This window comes from Sinocyclocheilus anshuiensis, unplaced genomic scaffold, assembly GCF_001515605.1.
Source record: "Sinocyclocheilus anshuiensis isolate Anshui unplaced genomic scaffold, SAMN03320099.WGS_v1.1 scaffold297, whole genome shotgun sequence".
Lineage (NCBI taxonomy): Eukaryota > Metazoa > Chordata > Actinopteri > Cypriniformes > Cyprinidae > Sinocyclocheilus > Sinocyclocheilus anshuiensis.
The window spans coordinates 229,137-249,067 of NW_015536479.1; the positions used below are offsets into that span (position 1 = coordinate 229,137).

General features: G+C 36.4%; 2 protein-coding genes across 4 annotated transcripts in view; one reads left to right on the forward strand and one right to left on the reverse strand.

The window, feature by feature from the left end:
- Positions 1 to 7,745, reverse strand: part of srpra (SRP receptor subunit alpha) — a 14,624-nt gene extending 6,879 nt beyond the window's left edge. The window contains exons 1-8 of one of the 2 annotated variants that reach the window (XM_016462030.1): positions 7,431 to 7,745; positions 6,014 to 6,097; positions 5,743 to 5,906; positions 4,867 to 5,027; positions 4,609 to 4,768; positions 1,654 to 1,804; positions 1,337 to 1,461; positions 1,099 to 1,217 (exon numbers count right to left, since the gene is read on the reverse strand). In XM_016462030.1, coding sequence (XP_016317516.1) covers positions 1,099 to 1,217; positions 1,337 to 1,461; positions 1,654 to 1,804; positions 4,609 to 4,768; positions 4,867 to 5,027; positions 5,743 to 5,906; positions 6,014 to 6,097; positions 7,431 to 7,553 — 1,087 coding nt within the window. In that variant the 5' untranslated portion in view covers positions 7,554 to 7,745. Of the gene's footprint in view, positions 1 to 1,098; positions 1,218 to 1,336; positions 1,462 to 1,653; positions 1,805 to 4,608; positions 4,769 to 4,857; positions 5,028 to 5,742; positions 5,907 to 6,013; positions 6,098 to 7,430 lie in introns of both variants that reach the window. The other variant, XM_016461945.1, reaches the window with a different exon arrangement.
- Positions 7,746 to 9,027: 1,282 nt separating this feature from the next.
- arfgap2 (ADP-ribosylation factor GTPase activating protein 2) overlaps positions 9,028 to 19,931 on the forward strand; it is a 12,858-nt gene continuing 1,954 nt past the window's right edge. The window contains exons 1-14 of one of the 2 annotated variants that reach the window (XM_016462139.1): positions 9,028 to 9,206; positions 10,767 to 10,885; positions 11,045 to 11,117; positions 11,248 to 11,379; positions 12,124 to 12,204; positions 12,749 to 12,854; positions 12,941 to 12,997; positions 13,855 to 13,899; positions 16,083 to 16,135; positions 17,708 to 17,844; positions 18,051 to 18,182; positions 18,367 to 18,495; positions 18,573 to 18,722; positions 18,806 to 18,932. In XM_016462139.1, the coding sequence (XP_016317625.1) occupies positions 9,135 to 9,206; positions 10,767 to 10,885; positions 11,045 to 11,117; positions 11,248 to 11,379; positions 12,124 to 12,204; positions 12,749 to 12,854; positions 12,941 to 12,997; positions 13,855 to 13,899; positions 16,083 to 16,135; positions 17,708 to 17,844; positions 18,051 to 18,182; positions 18,367 to 18,495; positions 18,573 to 18,722; positions 18,806 to 18,932 (1,413 nt within the window). In that variant the 5' untranslated portion in view covers positions 9,028 to 9,134. The remainder of the gene's footprint in view (positions 9,207 to 10,766; positions 10,886 to 11,044; positions 11,118 to 11,247; positions 11,380 to 12,123; positions 12,205 to 12,748; positions 12,855 to 12,940; positions 12,998 to 13,854; positions 13,900 to 16,082; positions 16,136 to 17,707; positions 17,845 to 18,050; positions 18,183 to 18,366; positions 18,496 to 18,572; positions 18,723 to 18,805; positions 18,933 to 19,931) is intronic. The other variant, XM_016462214.1, reaches the window with a different exon arrangement.

Genomic DNA, 19,931 nt, shown 5'->3' on the forward strand with positions numbered 1-19,931 from the left:
GAGAGAGAGAGAGAGACAGGGTCACATCACAGTGGAGTCAGCTGTCTTAACCGTGGCTTGTGTACTGCAAACACATACCAGCTTCATCACCGTGTCTATCACGCGACTGTTCCCCTTTCGGGCTCTGCCTTTACATTTATTTTGAAAGATGAAGCTCGCGATTATGGTAAGGGTAGTTACATTTCCGACGAGTGCTTGCGTTGTTCGGCCAATCACAATGCACTGGGTCAAATGGCCAATCAGAGCAGACTGTGCTTGTCGGAAGGAGGGACTTTGTAGAAAACGAAGCGTTTGAGAGAGGCAGGGCATAGAGGACCTACAATAATGTACAGTATTTGAAAAATAATGTGTTTTTTGAACATTAAAGCATGTCAACATATTCTGTTACACCAAATACACAAAATAATGATCTTTAAAAAAGCATCATATGACCCCTTTAATACACGGCAAACCGTTGATTATCCCTTACATGTCATTTTTATTTTTTATTTCAATCTATTTCTATGCATTTTACTTATTTTTTATTTTAATCAAAATATTATAGTTCTCATTTACTGTACTGCTAAATTTTTTACTCATTTATACAAATTGTATTATTTAAGAAATGTTTATTTTACTCAAATGTTTTTAAAATAAAATTTTATTACACATTTTCACCTATAGTACCTTACTTTTAGATGTATAATTTATATCAATTTTTATTTATTTATTCTAATCAAATTATTATTACATTTAATAATTTAGCGGACGCTTTTATCCAAAGCGACTCACAAATGAGGGCAATAGAAGCAATGAAAACAACAAAAGAGCAATAATATGTAAGTGCTGTGACAAGTCTTGGTCTTTTGCAGTACGCTTCTTTTTTTTTTTATCCTAGCACTCCTCCACTCCCCTGATAAGCTAATTAAATATTTTACAACAAAGTATATATACACCATATATCGTAGAATTTAATTTCCATGAATATTCCAGGCCTAGAAAACACCACATTACAATTTTTTTCCAGGTTTTCCATGACTAAACTCTGTAATAATTTTAAAAACATGTAAACAAAAAGTGTTTTGAATGAGGTGCCATGGGGCAAGAGCGATGTCATACCGATGAGGTGATCTCTCATCTTGTCCAGAACTGGCTCCATGTCCTCCTGAGTCAGATTCTTAGATCCCACCAGGCCTTTCAGCATCCCAAACATTCCCCCGAAACCACCCTTTTTGGCTCTGCAGAGAAACCACACAGAATGTACATTCCATATCAATTGTAGATGCAGCAAGTTCAGATGAAGAAACTCAACATTTTGAGGCGTGTTGAAAAGACAAAATAGTAGTGAGTTTGTTACCCTTTCTTAGTGTTATCCACCACAACTCTCTCCTCTTCTTGCACTACTTCATCCTCATCATCATCATCTGAGGACTCATAATCGACACCTCGCAGGTCCCCTTTCATTGAATCCACCTGGATCAGCTGGAGGAACAGAGTTACTTGACAATTTCATCTGCAATAACAATTTTATCTAAAAGCTTTAAACAACCACGCATATTAAACAGCCTTCAACACTGAAATTATAATGAATTTTTACTAGTAGTGCTTGCTTGTGAAAAGATGCTGCAGTGAATTTGAGATTTTTTTTGTCAGGAGTAATAATGGACTGCTCACCGGTTCAGCTGTGGCATCAGGGTCTTGGTTCTGTGCGTCACTGGAGTTGTTGCCATTGGTTCCACTGTAGTCCAGCTCTCCAATGCTCTTCCCGCTCATATCCCACACCCGGTTCGCCTTCCCCTTTGGCTTCTGGGGTTTAGGGGACTTACTGTACAATACAACAGAGTTTTTATATTTCACTTTAATTTTAGTTAAAGTTTCAAATTTATTTTGTTGTTTATACATTTTTATTAGACTTTTTTAATGTCTATATGGCATTTAAAATTTATTTATTTATTAGTTTTAGTCATTTTAGTATTTTAACAAACGAAAATGAGAAATATTTATTTCAAATAATTAATTTTTAAAAATTGTTTAAGGGTAAATTTACATGACGAAGACTTTACTAAAAACAGAAAAGGTTTTCCTTTGCATTTTTGAAAAGTTTCACATACAGACAACAATGTTATCAAAACGATCCCGTTCACACAGATCCATGAAAAACAACTAAAAATGCTGTATTTTTTCATGCCAGGCCAGTAGTTGGCGATGTCACTTTGTAAAAAAAAAATATATATATATACACTATGTGCCTGCATACCTATAGACTGAACACGTAATATGCATGTGCATAAGGTCCCCATTTTCACAAATTTGTGTTTTTGTAGTTTACACAGAGACTATATCGTTTTCAAAAACGAAGTTTGTGTTTTCAGGCCCCAAAATGACATTGTTGCAGAGCTGAACGATTAATCATTAAAAGACCGCAATCTCGATTCAAACACCCATGTGATCCCATTTTTAAATGAAAACGATTCCCCAGAATCCAGAACATTCAAATCTGTTCGCGCTTCCGCTGACACGGAGAGCAGACATTTACCATGTTTAGATAAGAAACAGCTTCACAAACAGTCTCAACTACACAGTAATATGCCTGTCTTATAGTCGTTCATATTATCACAGAATACTGGGATTAAAGTTTATAGTTCAGATAGGAACATTGATGTATATGTTAGCCATCAAAATAGAGCAAGTCATCTTTTGAAAGTAACTGGCGCTTCAAATAACGTTTGTGTCGTTTGCATTGTCTCTCCACTAGGTGGCAACGAGTAACTGTTAAATGTATTTGTCACTGAATCATTGATTCAAGAGATTCGTTCAAAAACGCTGATTCATCCAGTAATGAAACATGAAGTATTTATGAGGGAGTCATTGAATCATTCATTCAAACAAACAAACAAACCACTTTTTCATCATTTTAATATAAAAAATTGTAGTATTCAATATATTTTTTAAAGTACATATATTATATATTAAAAGATTTAATATTTCATTCAAATTAATTAAACCCTTTTTAAATAGACTACATAAATTAATATTTTGTCACACATTATTTTGTTTAGTTCAGAATCGTGATTTTTTAGGCCCCCAAAACACTATTGTTGTGTAAATGAACAGCCAAAACGCTAGAGCCCGACCGATATATCGTTTTGGCAATTTTATCGGCCAATATGAGCCTGTCGCAGATATATCGGTATCAGCAAATATGCCGCCGATTAGACTTGTGCCGGTATTCGGTAATGCGATATATCACGGTGATGAATATGCACGATATTGTCCGCCGATATGACATTTTTTTACAGAACATAAAACGCAAATAAAATGCTTGTAAATGGTGTAATTGCGTAGTTTGTCCAGCAGAGTGCGCTCCATTGTTTGCTACTGGCGACCTGGATGAAACGCTTTAAAGCTTAAGTGTATAGAATACCATTGAAACTTTGAACGGCCATATCTCCGTAACGGCACGGCGGATCAGCACCAAATTCAGGCGATCCCTTCGAACGCCGAATTGAGTTTACGTCTCAAGGCCCCGTTTCCAATGAGACCACCCCCGCATCGATAGCCCCCGGGGGCCGGGAGTTACGGGCAGTTAAATTTGCGGCCTGGGCTCCTCGAGCTGAAGGGATCGCCCGAATTTGGTGGAGATCCGCCGCCACGTTCGCAAGATAGTGATACCAGCCAACACTTTTACTTCAGTCAGGAAGTCTCTTGTTCAGGCAGCAGCATTCAAGCGTTGTCTTATTCGACCGTAAGTGCCCTGCGAATTGGACTTTACATGATATTCCCTCATGATTCCAGTTCCAAGGGAACATACACATTATAGTCAAAGGGCATTAAAGGGCACAAAGTGCGCGAGACATGAATTTAAATTGTATTTATTTACAGAGGTATATTATGTCTCTAGTAAGTTTCATCTGTGTGTGAAGACAGTATTGCAAATCCGTGAATGAATGTTCCGAAGTGAAATAAACTAACGGAAAGTAAAACAACGGAATAAAGTTGAATGGAATTGAATTTAAATAAAGTTGAATAAACTTCAACTTTACTGTTCAGTGCACTGATGTCAGACTCATTTTGGATAATAAAGTTTGTTAAATTGTTAAATGCCCTGCCTCCATTACATATCTTTGTCACGTCATTATAAGTGTTTGATCACCACATTTGAGTGATCATTGCAAAAAATGTGTTTATGTATATATATTCTGTTTATGCATATACTGTATTCTATATATTGTACCAGTCAAAAGTTTGGACACAGGAATGGGAAAGTGGCCAAAATTTTGACTGGTACTGTACTATAATATACACAAAGAATATATCGATATAGGCCTTTTTTACTCCCTAATATCGTTATCGGCCCCCAAAAAACCTATATCGGTCGGGCTCTTCAAAACGCATACGTTTTCTGTTTGTTGTTGAATAGGGTCGTGTAAACGGCCCCTTAGTTAATGATAACAATCCTGCTTTACAAAGGATAAATTATTATAACTATGTAATCAGACAAAATAACATAGTTTAAGCAATTTAGTGGAAGTCATGTTGAGATCTGTGACACCAGTGTGGCCCAAAATTCAAGTGGGGCTTCATTTGCCATGAACAAAGCTTTTTCTCACAATTCATAAAGCGTCCTACCTGGGCTTCTCTGCTTTTCCGCCACCCAACTGCTTGCTAATGAACTTGGCACGGTTCCTCTCGATAATCTCCTCTTGGGTCAGGCCCTCGTTTCCATTCTCCACAGCTTTTTTTGAGGCAGTCTGTGAGGCAGCTTTAGCCTGATCCCCTCCTGATTCAGCTGACGACGAGTGAAAGAGAAGAAAAGAACGAACGGTTACATTAACAAACCTACAGCTTTGGTCATTTGCTTTATTGATAGTCTCTTACATTTCTCACCTTCCTTTTTGGCATTTTTACTTTTCTTGCCTCCTTGCTCCTTGCTTTTGTCTCCATCTTTTGTCTCAATCATAGACTTCACAGTTTTCTTGGATTTCTCAGACTCATTGAAATTCCTCATAGAGGCAGGGGCCTTGGCTTTGCTGCTGACCTCCGCCTCCCTGCAAAACAAACGCATCATATAAATGATGATGCCTTGAGCTTAAGTGCTGAAATAATATTACAATGTGGACACAGCTCTGTTTCTACTGGTAACTCTTCAGTTACTGTCACATACTCCTCATATAGCAACAATTCAATTGAGTCAAAATTAGTAATCGTAAACTTTGATTTAATTATTAAAATAGTGCTTAGATTGATTTCTCTTGAAAACTGAAAATGTTGCCAAAATAACGTACCTGTGGGAAAAGTTTGAAAAAAAAAAAAAGTTTGAGATCAGTATTATTTTTAACGTTTCTGAAATAAATCTCTTATGCTAACCAAGGCTGCACTTTTTTATTAAATTTAAATTTAGGACTGATCAAATATACAGAAATGTCTTTACTGTAACTTTTGATCAATTTATTGTATCCTTGCTGAATAAAAATATACATTTCTTCTTCTTCTTCTTAAAAAAAAAAAAAGACTTACTGACCCCAAACTTTTCAACATTAGTATGTTTATATATAATAAAAAAATATTTTGATCTAAAGCAGCCCTCTACGATCACCTTGGCAATTGAATCGCCATTGGCTAGTAAATTATGCGAGTGATTTACTCGCAATGTAGAGGGTTGTAAAGGTTTAGCTTTAGTGTGTAAAATTACTTTTTCAGACAAAAATATGCTTTTTTGACACACATTTATATATATTGACCCAGAAAAAGGGTCTAGCTCACCGCAGAAGTCTGTGGAAGTCATCTCCAAACTCAAAATTGTTAAGCAGAAACTTTAGGGCACCTCTCTGCTCCAGCTCATTCTTGTATCGATCTCTGAAGTGCAGCTGGACATCATCTATGAACTTGTCCACATACGTCAGCGTCAGGATCTTTTGAAAACCCACCTGAGACAGCAGAAGCACACAATCAGACAAACGGACAGCTGAGTCATGGGCCACTGACTGATCTGATGAATCACATTATTTGCATTGAAAGGAAAATCAACACTCACCACAAACACAAGCTCAAACTCATTGTCCAGCTTGTATTTAAGACTGAGGGCATTGTGGGTGAAGGAGCTATTCCCACTCCTCTCCTGCAAAAAGAAAGCCAAAAAACAAACATTCAACTTCAAACATGTCTTAACATAAGGGATAGTTCACCCAAAAATTAAATTTGATGTTTATCTGCTTACCCCCAGGGCATCCAAGATGTAGGTGACTTTGTTTCTTCAGTAGAACACATTTAATGATTTTTAAGTCCAACCGTTGCAGTCTATCAGTCTTATAATAAACATCAAATTTTCATTTTTGGGTGAACTATCCCTTTAACATACATGTTGTTGTAATCTAAATCTGAAAACCTTTCATCTAATTAACAGATGTATTTGGCTGAAAAGGTGGAACACAGACCAAAATCGTGGTGGATCACGATATTTACACTAAATGTGTTCTCATACGAGGTTAATTTTAAGTTAGATAATAGACATATACATATATAGACAAACATATCTAATATTCATGGAATGTGTTTTCTTAACTTTAGCTTTTGATTTTCTATTCTACTTTCTTTGAGTTAGCAGCTACTGCTGTTTACTATGGAAGTCTTGTTTATAGATCTCATTTCTGAAAACAAAAAGGGCAGAACTGCGAGATATAAACTGAAAATTTGGACTTTCTCAGAGTTCAGACTTTACATCTTGCAATTCTGACTTTTTTCTTGCCACAGAATAAAATATAAAAAAGGTAACTACGACTTTAATTCACACTTCCAACTTTACTTGCAATTGCAAGTTTATACCTCACAATTATTGAATTATTGTATTCTCAGAATTGTGAGTTATTGTGAGATAGAAATATAATTCTGATATAACAATAAATTGATATCACAATATTTTCTAATAATATAAGACAATTTTATAAGAGCAGCCTAATTATTTATAATAATACGACAAACTTTGATTTGACAGTGTGCTATAAGCTCTTTGTTTAAATAGAACATTCATAAGCAAAAAGACCATAAACATATTTTATAAATATTTTAAGTGTTACAATCCGTGAAATTCTGAAGTTAACTGAAAACACCACAGAATCTTAAACATTTTTTGAAGTCTTTAAAGAATCTCGAAAACTATTTTTTATACAGATTTACATTTATGAATATACACTTTAGCAAGGAATAGTTAAACTACATATGAAAAGCGTCTACTTTGAGCTCTCTATCTGTTTGTCTAGGCTAGTACACAACCCACATGACTGTCCAACACACACTCAAATGCACCTGTCAGTCAGTATTTGTGCTATTTTACATCACCCTACACAGTAACTATAGTAACCTACATTAGCCCCTCACACGCGTTTGCTGGGCCAGACTGCTGAGTTCTGTAGATACACAGGACACAACAGTACTCTGGCGGTCTGAGGCTTTACCTGCAGGATGACGGAGCGGATGAGAGCGTTAACGGGCCCGGTGAACGATTCAGACACTCCGGCCCCCTGGAAACACCACAACACGATCCCCCCTTTACTGAAGATGGAGAAGAAGTCCAGCATCTTTGCCAGTCACGAATGAGCCCAATAGTAAGAGGAACAGCACAAACACCGTTCAACATAAAACAAAAACGTGTAAAAAAATAAATAAGTGCTCCAAAGTTCGCCTGCGCTTGAGTTAATATGCGCAGCGCTGCCTGCCGTCACACGATCAGACACGTCAATGGCACAACGAGGAAGTGACGCAACTTCCCGTGTAGCGCGACTCACGTGATCAAGGTTTTAATTTGATGTTTTATATATATATATATATATATATATATATATATATATATCAGTATCTTAAAGTGATGGAAGGTGTAAGGAACTCCAAAGCAAAAAAGACTATAGATTGTTGTAAAGCCTTGAAACGTTATCCTTTTTAAGGACCTTCGCACTTATTTTGTAGTTAGAGATATGGATTTGTTCTCAATACTCCTCTGTATATAGTTAAATTTTTTTTTTGTTGATTTATTTAGTTTTTTTTTCTTCTTCTTCCTTAATTTGCATTATTTTTATTTCCAATCATTGTCTTTTTGAATTGATTGACATTTTTGCTTTTATTGTCAATTTGTATGTGAATTTTCACTAAATAAAGCAACAAAAATAAAATAAATAATAATAATAATTTCACAAATGAATTGGTTTTAGACCAGTTTAGACCTGGGACCAGTTCTCACCGTCAATTAATTATTTATTTTACACATACTGATAAAAAATGTATAGCCTGAATGCACTGTAAGTCACTTTGGATAAAAGCGTCTGCTAAATGCATACATTTAATTTAATTTAATTTATTAGCATGCCTATTATTTATTTATTTATTTAGTCATTTAGCAGACGCTTTTATCCAAAGCGACTTACAAATGAGGACAATAAAAGCAGTCAAAACTAACAAAAGAGCAACAATATATAAGTGCAAATGACAAGTCTCGGTTACCCTAACACAGTACACTTAGCAAGGTGTATATATATGTATATATATATATACATATACACATATACACACACATACATACATACAAACAAACACACACATACATATATATATATATGTTATTATATGCTATTAATAACATTGGCTGTTTATTAGTGCTTATAAAGCACATTGGTTTTAGACTTTCATAATGAATACTTTAAATACGTTTTTAATCAATATTTGATTTATAAAAGCAGATTTATTGCGCTGAAAAAACAAAAAAACCACAGCTGCATATGTCTAAAAAGTAGCTTTCACCAATATACTGATTTGTAGATTTGTATTTTATATGTTTATTTCATTTTCGTGTATGTGCATGGTGCAGTAGGGCCTAAATGAAACTCATTGTGTTAGACGGATAGTATATGTATGTTCACGTTTTTATTACATTTAGTTTATTCTGTAGTGTATCTGAGTCTCTTATTATGAAAGGGTAAACTCTGGTTCACACTCCAATACAGTAGGTGGCGATAATGCACCTTAACATTGGTGCTACCCGCCATAAAACAGAAGAAGAAGAAGTATCTCGTCGAGCGACCTGTAGGCTATTTTCCACAAACATCACTTCCGGCCGTTCTTTTCATCTTCTCTGGTTTCTGTTTTCGCGCTGCTGCTCAGCTGGAAAGATGGCGTCGGAACCGAACAAGACAGAAATTTTCACCATTTTTAAACGCTTGCGCTCCATACCCACAAACAAGGTAACACACCAGGTCTTATTGACATCTATCTGTGAATGTTTTTATTCTCGTTCTAGCCTGTTCAGAGACATCCATGTGTTTGTTTCGTGTGGGGTTACGTGTCATTTGTTTGTCGCTAAGCCGGTGCTGATGGGGCCTGGGTCCCGTCCAACACATCATGTTTACTGTCAACATCACACCTGTTTCCAGCGGTCAGACACTAATGACTTAATACTAACAAGCTATTCGGACTAAAGGAGCTGTCTTGAAAGAAATCACTTGATTGCGGGTTTAGAATGACGCAGGGGCGATGGAATATGACTCATCCTGTAAATAATGTACCTCAAAACCCGCGGAGATTCCTGGGTAGAATGTCCCAAAGATGGATCAAACTCATTCATATTTGTAAAATATGTATATTAGGACATGAGATCGCGAATTAATGTACATTCAAATTAGTTGGAGGCAGTGTTGGGGAAAGTTACTTTTAAAAGTAATGCATTACAATATTGCGTTACTCCATAAAAAAGTAACTAATTACATTACGTAGTTACTTTTATGGCGAGTAATGCGTTACGTTACTTTTAAAATCTGGACAGGGCTTGCTTGTTTGTTTTTAAAATAAAAAACGTTCTATTTTCGGCAAATATAAAAGCCTTTTCACACCAAAAGTGAAATGAATAAACCTCAGGCTGAAGGGAAAGTAAATTTACGTCCGTACAGTAGAATGCAGAAGAAGAAATTTCAACACACTTCAGCAATAAAAAAAGACAAATGTTTGTCTAGAGTAATTTGTGCTTATTAGTACGGTTGAACTGGATCATCGAAGGTCAGAAGCAAAGACATTGGTTAATAGAATGGGATTAAATACATAAAGCATATTTGTGTTGTTTAACATTTAATTATTGCAGGTTTGCGTCATATTCTGAGTTGCATTTTTTTAATTCATTTTGAGGAATACTGAAACTGTGTTTTTTTTTGTGAGTGAGGTGAATGAATGCATATTCATATTTATTTTATTACTACAGTAACATCTTCTGATTTCTCTCAACATGGGGACAGGAGAGCTGTCAATCAATAAATTGGAAAAAAAAGTAACTTGCGTTACTTATTTGAAAAAGTAACTCAGATATTCTCTTGTAAATTAAAAAGTAATGCGTTACTTTACTAGTTACTTGAAAAAAGTAATCTGATTACGTAACTCGCGTTACTTGTAATGCGTTACCCCCAACACTGGTTGGAGGTGTTTTGAAACTCTTATTCTCATTATGTGTTTATATTTATTTATTTATTATATATCAGCAGACTAAAGTTTATAAATTAATTATATGTTAAGGCTTATGTAATGTTTGTTAATTCCTGCATTCCTTCATATTTACACTTTGCCAAAAGTATTATTTATGAACATCATTGAACCAGATGTTAGAACATCTGTTTGTCTGCAGTCTTCAAGTGCATTTCAGCCATGAGTCCTAGACATATGAGGAAATTTTCATTTTGAGGACTGGGATTTTTTTACACTAGTTTACAGAGTTTTTTTTAAATGAAGGAAATGTAATGAAATGGTATGTTTGTTTTCAGGCCTGCTTTGACTGTGCTGCTAAGAACCCGAGTTGGGCCAGTATTTCATATGGAGTGTTTCTGTGCATTGACTGTTCTGGGATACATCGCTCCTTGGGAGTGCACTTGAGCTTTATCAGGTCAGTCTGGATCTCTATTGTTTTTCTCTCTTATGAAATTATGCTGTCATGTGAATGTCTGTCAAAATTTGTATTCATCCGTGGTGTTACAGAATGTCACATTCATTCGTTAGGCTAGAGTTAGAGGGTGAGTTAAAGTGTAGAATATTGTCTTTCCAGATCCACAGAGCTGGATTTCAACTGGAGCTGGTTTCAGCTGAGATGTATGCAGGTTGGAGGAAATGCCAACGCGGTTCGTTCTTCTTTTCCTACCCTATAATATCCATGCAGTTGCATCAGTTCTACCTTTAAAGCTTAACCTGTACTGTAGACACTGTGCATGTTACATCACTTCATCACTCCCATGTTTTCTTTGTGCACAGATGGGGTTTTTCCGCCAGCACGGCTGTACCACCAACGACACCAATGCGAAGTATAACAGTCGTGCGGCTCAGATGTACAGAGAGAAGATTCGACAGCTTGCCAACGCTGCGCTCTCCAAGTATGGCACTGATGTGAGTATAACCAATCTCATACCGTTCCAGCATTATCGCTGCCTAGAAAATGAACTATGGATTTGTTGTCAGCATTGGTTATTAAAAGATATTTAATGTCATGCTATTAACATGCACTAAACGCATCGCAAGTCATTCCCAATGGTTTTGCATTATGATTTTACATTGAACATGATGCGTAACTTGTGTTACAACAGGCCTGTGTTCATAAGTAACATTCATGTTTAGTTTCTAAACCCCAGTAATTTAGAGAACTACACATTTGTGGTTATCACAAACCATGTTTATCCTTGTTGCAACTTGCAAGTGAACTTGTATTTAATGCAGTCTGGGTCCGACATTGAATAGTGTTTTTGTGGATGAGTTTGATTGAACTGTTGACAACAGACATGCAACCTACTAATTGTGAACCACCAGCACTCTAGATTATTGTATACGTGATTGACATTTTATTATTTACTACAATGTATTTTTCATGTATCATTTCATGTATTTTATTAAATGTTGCTTTTTAGTTATGTAATGCAATGAGATATTTGGATATCATCTCTTGCTATATGCAGCTGTGGTGTTTGTGATATTGAATAAACTTTGAACTTGAGTCACTGAACAAACTCCACGTTACACACTGTATCCATTAGTTTTATCTTCCCAGACTCGCTAGTTATGAAAGCACAACAGACAACCAGTTCATATTTGGAGATCCGCGTTCAGGGCATTTATTTTAGATTTTTTTTCATTCAGCTGTGGATTGACAACTCGGGCTGTGCTCAGCCATCACCCGTAGAGAAGAGAGAGACTGACTTCTTTGACGAGCACACACAGGTAGGACACAGTGTTGTTCTCTCTTCTGACCAACGTAATCAGTCTCTCATTATTTTTTTTTTCCAATTTTGGAAAGAAATAGTAACGTCGCTATTAATGCGTTTTATCTGGTCCTCCTAAGCTCAAAAATATTAAATCAGTAATCAAGTGAGGTTTTTACGATGTTGATGTGCATGATGTTTCAGGTGAGCTATCTGTTAACACTTTAGTGTAGGGACCAGTTCTCACTGTCAATTAGTTGTTTATTAGCATGCCTATTAATAACATTGGCTGTTTATTAGTGCTTATAAAGCACATATTCTGCATGACCATATTCTACATCCCTAATCCTACCCAATACCTAAACTTAACAACTACCTAACTATTAATAAGCAGCAAATTAGTAGTTTGAGGCAGAAGTCGTAGTTAATGGTTTGTTAATAGTGAGAATTGGACCTTAAAATAAAGTGTAACCAACTATCTCATTAATATTGTGCTCATTGAGATATGCCATTATTATTATGGCTTGATGTGTGAAATTTGATAATTGTTCTCTTACCTGCAGCCTGCCAACAGTTGGAACATGGCGTCCTCATCCCTAACAGATGAGAACGGAGCCATAACCCCTCAACTGGAGCAGAGCAATCCTAAGAGTTCAGAGACCAGCACTCGTGAGTGTACCGCATTACACATCACAACTCATGCGTTTCATTGTCAGTACTTTTACATTTAATCATTTCTTGTCCGTGTGATGCAGAGTCTGAAGAGGGTCCAAGCATTGAAGGACTGAGCACAAGTCCTAAAGCTACAATAGGTGAGTGTTTACCAGATTGTGTGTTTGAGTGCTCCGGCAGAATGTATATTATCATCACAACTTCCCCATATTTCTGTTTCTCCTTTCATCACCTAATTCCCCATATTGTTTTGGAAGTACTTTCTCACCAAACATTGAATCACTTAAGTCAAGCTCCAGGACCTGTTTGGAAAACTAATGAAGTATTCTATATATCAACCTTTTTTATGGACAACAGAAAGAATGAAATAAAAAAAAGTGCTATGATGCTTGTAAAACTGCATGGTTTAAAAAACACTATAAATAATATGACAAAAACACATAACTACATACTTAAAGGTGCTGTATGTAAGTTTTTGACTCTACTAAAGCATAAAAATACCATAATATGTTTGCAGATATTTAAGAAGCATGCTAAGTTAACATACTTGTTTATCTGAAAAACAATGCTACAGTCAGTTATTCTCCTTTGAAAATGTGCGTTCCGGGCCGGAATGTCGGTCTCTGTTTTGGTTTGTGAAACCCGCCCACTGCCAGTTTAACCAATTGTATTTCGGGACCCGGGTTGCCAGTTGGCGGAAAACACAGCGTATTTAAGTGTCATTCATCGTCAAGTGCTCTCGTTCCTGTTGGTGTCTTCAATCTGGCAACCTGCTTGTGCATCAAGTCTGAGGAGGAGGGGCCGGGTGAAAAAACCCTCTCCAATATTTTGAATTTGGACTGCAATACCTAGTTCAACCACTCAGTGTCAGTCCTACATACAGCACCTTTAAGTCTCATTAAAATAATTTTTGTGTGTAATAACAAGCTAGTAAATGTAGATATGCAACCTTCTTTGCAAATGAATTGAAAGCCTGCTTTCTGTTCTGTTAATGTAGATGACTCAATGAGATTGACGTCTGAAGAGTCTCAGTCTCCTGAAGGTGATTTGAATGGTTTTTAAATGACAGGATGCCTATTGGCTGATCAGAATGAAGCAGCATGGTTCTGCGCTTGACTGATACTTAATTTGAGTGTGTGCTGCTTTGGCTCCACCCCTTCCTCTTTATCATAATATTACTGCAAAACTGCTCATATTTTATAAGCTTGGTGTTACTGTAAAAATAATCTTCTGCTTTTAAATAATAATGCATTTTCTTACCGATTCAGATCTATTCGGGGTGTCATCAGGGACTGTGTATATTGCACTTACACAATTGTTGACAGGGATTTGATTTAATTTAAAATTGAGAAATTCAGTGCTGATCAACATTATGAAATATATGCTGTTAATAGAGCTTAAAGCCCAAAGCATAATTCAGTTTTGACACAAATGCATGCATACAGCTGACATCATAGCCTTTAAAAGGAGACTATTTGATAGCATGACACATGCGCACTGGATAGTTTGATCCTTGTCCAGTGTATGTGAAATGTATTGCTCATTTCTTATTAGCCATAAAAATGTCTTTGTACTCACTTAAACTAGAATTGTGAGTCTCTCTTAATTCCCTTACACAAACTCTTGTCAACATGGCCGTCTATAGTTGTTGCTGTCTCCAGTAGTTTATGAACCCTTTTCACAGACTGAGAATGCGTTTCCTCAGTTTACATAATAAATCTAGCCAATTTTTTATATATATTCATCAAATAATTATGTAAATTTATAACACTATTCTTTATATTACCTTGGGAATGAATATTAGAAGACTAGTTGCTGCTGCTGTGTGGGTGTTTTTAACACTTGGCTGAAGGAGTGACGGCAGATTTGACATCTTTCTCTGTTCTGCCCAATGTAATCAATCTTTCAGTTTTTTTTCTGTCTTTTGTAATGGCACAGAAACGCTATCATGGATTTTTTTTCTTGCGCAACTTTATGTGCACTTCATTTATACTGTACTCTATATAGTTTAAAACACAAAAACTGAAGTATACTTTGGGCTGCACTTCTGCCTGAAACATTGCTTGGAATTGATTGTTTTAATGACTTCAAGCATTTCTGCTACTATTGACCTCCCTAGTATCTGTACGTATAGCAGAACTAACCTATATACTGTATAATTATTCTTATTTATGCCGTATTTACCAATTCTTACTCATACTGTGGGGGCAGGTTGTGTCACTGGACCACTTTTTGTGGTGCAAGTTTGTTTCTTCATTTGAACAGATACAGAACAATTTAGCATTACGTCTCACCTGCTCACCAGTGGATTCTCTGCAGTGAATGGGTGCCGTCAGAATGAGTCCAAACAGCTGATATAAACATCACAATAACCCACAACCACTCCAGTTCATCAAATAACGTCTTGTGAAGCAAAAAGTGGTGTCTTTGTAAGAAACAAATGCATCAAGCTTTCTTTTTTTTTCTTAAAAAATGAGTCCTCTATCCATAGTATTGCTTTCTCCAGTGAAAGTAATCTTTTCTGAATCAGGAGACAAATATGCAGAGATTAAACACTGTTTACAAGTGGAAACAGTTGTGTGGATTTTGATGTTTTTATCAGCTGTTTGGACTAACTGCAGCATTTTTTGTGTGCGTGTGAGCTATTCCTTAAACTTAAAATTGGCATATCTTACCCCACTTTTCCATAGTTGGTGTATAAAGTTGCTCACTGACTAAACAAAGTGTAATGTAGAGTTTTCTAATCTCATAAAGAGCTCTAAGGCACTTTCCAGTCTGGACCCAGATCTTATACCATGGTGTTTCTAATGTGTTTTCCAGTCTGGATTGACTTGTGCCCTGGAATGAGATTAGAGCGGCTTTTCATTGTTGATCAGGATGCAGTGGGGGTAAATCTTAAAACCAATTTCAGCATTCGTCTTAGCACAAAGCTTCCAGACGCCCCAATTTTCTGCTAAATGATGTAACTCATTGGTTCAATATTCAATAATAACGCTGCATGGATGTTCCCAGTGTTCATGTGTACACTTTAAACACACTCTTTCTCTGATAAGCGAATTGATTGTGTGAGATGTGACCTCTTCCCTTTCCTCAGGCTTTGCCGGCATGATATTTCTCAGGGCACTGTAGGCTGTGGCGTCTATCGCCATGCACTAATGATCCTTGTCTGGAATAATCTAGGAAGACATGGTTTACTTTTCTCTTGACTATGCTGTCTGTTTTCAGAAGTGAAACCCTCCATTATTGGAAAGAAGAAGCCAGCCGCTGCGAAGAAAGGGGTATGTGAACAATCAGTGCTCTCAGTCACTTCCCCTTAAAGGGATAGTTCACCCAAAAATGAAGATTCTGTCATTAATTACTCACCCTCATGTCGTTCCAAACCCGTAAGACATTCGTTCATCTTCGGAACACAAATTAAGATATTTTTGATGCATTCTGACAGCTCTCTGACCCTCCCATAGACAGCAAGGGTACTACCACGATCAACGTCCAGAAACGTAGCAAGGAGATCGGTAAAATAATCCACGGGACATCAGGGGTTCAACCGTAATATTACAAAGCTACGAGAATACTTTTTGTGTGCAAAAGAAACGAAAAAACAAAAAAAACGACTTTATTCAACAATTCGTCGTCTCCGTGTCACCCTAGCGCCATTTTGGAGAATATCCGTGTGGTTCAGCTGACACAGAACAGCATACGCTGTTTGCGTAATCTTGCTACGTTTCTGGACGTTGATCGTGGTAGTACCCTTGCTGTCTATGGGAGGGTCAGAGAGCCGTCAGAATGCATAAAAAATATCTTAATTTGTGTTTCGAAGATGAACGGAGGTCTTACGGGTTTGGAACGACATGAGGGTGAGTAATTAATGACAGAATTTTCATTTTTGGGTGAACTAACCCTTTAAGGGAATTGTGCTTCCTGTTCTTGCAGTGTTCAGTTTTTGTCAGTAGGTGTCAGCCTTGCAGCGCGATACAGAAGCTAGAACAGTGGTTCTGCCTAAAACTAAAGAAGAAATCGATAATCATTCAGATTCTGCCTTACTCACACGTCTGCATTGTGAAATCTTATAATAGTAGTTAGACAAATGCTACGAATGTGTGCTAATAGACTTTGTTGGTGATTGTTTTTCATTTTGTTGATAGGCATGTTTCTTCACTTAAAAGTTTCAGTGAATTTCACAAAACCTGTGAAAAGCATGTCTGGGTCATAATTCATCTGAAAATCAAATTATATTTTACTTAGATTTATCATACTTTCATAACAACTAAGTATAATTCTCCAGTTCTCATTCATGAGAATGAGACTTTTTTTAACATTATGGTACTGTAATATTTAAATAAAACGAATTGTAATAAAAATGGTACTGTAATTATATGTACTGTAATTTTTACATTTTAAATTGTATTTTTACTGTGTGTGTGTGTATTATATATATACATACATACATATACACACACACACACATGCATATATACTGTATGTGTATATATATATATATATATATATATATATATATATATATATATATATACACACTTACATACATACATACGCGCACATATATATACATAATTTAATTCACATTTATGTGTATGTATGTGTGTATATATACACACACACGTATGTATGTATATATGTATGTATATAAAATATTTTTAGCATATGTTTAGTATTTTCATGAGTTTCATTAGGTATTTTTATGTATAAATATACATGAAATAATATAAACCATCTATAGAAGCATATACTGCTTCTATAGTTCAACCTCAAAACTCATTTGCAGGTGCTACTTTGTTCATTCATAAATGCCTTTACACTCTTTTTTTTTTCTTTTTTAATTTTGATTTTAGCTTGGCGCTAAAAAGGGTCTTGGTGCCCAGAAGGTGAGCAGCAAGAGCTTCACTGAGGTGGAAAAACAAGCCCAGGTGGCAGAGAAAATGAGAGAGGAACAGGTCGTTGAGGCCAAGAAACAAGCCGAAGAGTCCATGTGAGTCTCCAGACGCCACACATTCAGAATCTCTTGGACATCTGCAGATGCTGGAAAACTGAAATGCTTTTTCTTAAAAGATTTTGATTAGAACCTATTGAATGGTCAAGCGTATGTTTGAGTAAGATGATGGCTCCTCTAACAGTGCAATCAGAGCTATAGCTTAGTTTTTGTTTTTCCCGATTGCGTTCCCCCTTTTCTCACAGAGTGGCCTCGATGCGACTGGCCTACAAAGAGCTGGAGATTGACAGGAAGATGGAGGAGAAGAAACTGAAGAACCTAGAGGGCAAGAAGAAGGAACAGGCGGAGAGGCTGGGCATGGGATTCGGCAACAGGAGGTAAAGACACGGCGGCAACCTCGATTAAACCACTGTCACGTTAATTACATCACTCCCCTCAAGCATGACATCACTGTCTGCAGCAGAGTAATAGCCCAGGATGCTGAGCGATGTGTCTGTTTGTTAATGTTATTGTACATTCAGCTTAATGAGGCTGATATGATGTGACTTTGATTGTCCGCAGTGCCGTGTCTCATTCTGTGATGGCTGAGATGCAGGTGATCGAGCAGGAGATCCCGGTCGGAGTCAAATCCTCTTCTCGCTCTAAGCTGGACATGTTTGATGAGCCCGGCTTCGCCTCCGGACCACCCAAGTATGTCTGTTTCAGACAGCATTTGTGAATGTGTGTGTTTGCATGTGTGTGATTTGTATTAATCATTGTGATCTCAGGTACAAGGACAACCCTTTCACTTCAGGAGACCGCTTTGGCTCACGGTGGGAAAATGATGGAGGATCCTCGTTCTCTTCCTGGGCTCTGGAGAAGGAGGAGCCTAAAGAGAGTGAGGTCACCATCTCAAGCATCCAGCCAATTGGAGAAAGGTTTGTTGAATAACGTCCTGATGCAGTAGACAGTGATTTGATTTGTGGACGTTTTTATGACCCCGTGACACAATGTGTCTCAGGTTGCCCAGCCGACGGAAGCCTGAGGTGTCTGTGCCCGTCACAGAGTCCAGCGAAGCACAACAGAAGTTTGCCAATGCTAAAGCAATCTCATCGGACATGTTCTTCGGCCGCAAGAGCAACCCAGAGGTACAGTGAGCCCACCAGAGCTTGAGTTCTGTGACTCGGACTGGCAGTTTTGACACATTTTTCACATCCTTTTTTTTTTCATTTTATTTCTATATATAAATATTATATTATTAATTATTTTTACATATTTCATCTGTAATTCTGTAATATTGTAAATGATTTTGTTCATATATTAGATATGTAAATTTATTTTATTGATATTACAATATACATGTATGTATTTTGCTGTTGTTAGTGATTATTATTATTAATATATATATTATATATATATGTGTATGTATGTAATTTCTATTTATAACATTTTATTAAATATATGAATTTTAATATATTTTTATATTTAATATATTATATAATTGTATTATATAAAATCACAAAATTATTTTACATTTTCACACACACATACACATATATAATAAATGTTTTATATATTATATTTATATATTGTGTTTTTATATTTTCATTGTTTTACAATTATTTCTAATATACATAATACATATACATCTTTTATATCACAATTTTGTATGTTTATATAATATACAGCAAGTTTTAGGTGCTTAGTATTCTTGTGGAAACTTTTTTTTAGGAATCAAAACAAGTCTTGAAAAGTGAAGCCAGAACGTTTCGATCGCCCCCCAGGTGACTGGATGCAGTATTGGTCATAAACCCCGCCCTCGCCATGTAATCTAATGGGACATGAGACAAACTAAATAATCAAATTATACTTCAAATAAATTTCTTCCAAAGACGTTTTCTGTCATTTTAGGTAGTTCTTAGCATGCTTTTTCTAATAAGTTTGCTTTTAATTAGTTATTTGATGCAATAAAAATGGGGTGTGGTGTCATGATTGTGAGCTTGTGATTGGGTCTGCGGGAGTTTGGGCGAGACTTACCTTATGATACTACTGCGCAGACTCTGGCTCCAAACGAATCTCTACTGCGCAGACTCGGGCTACAAACGAATCTCTACTACGCAGACTCGGGCTCCAAACGAATCTCTACT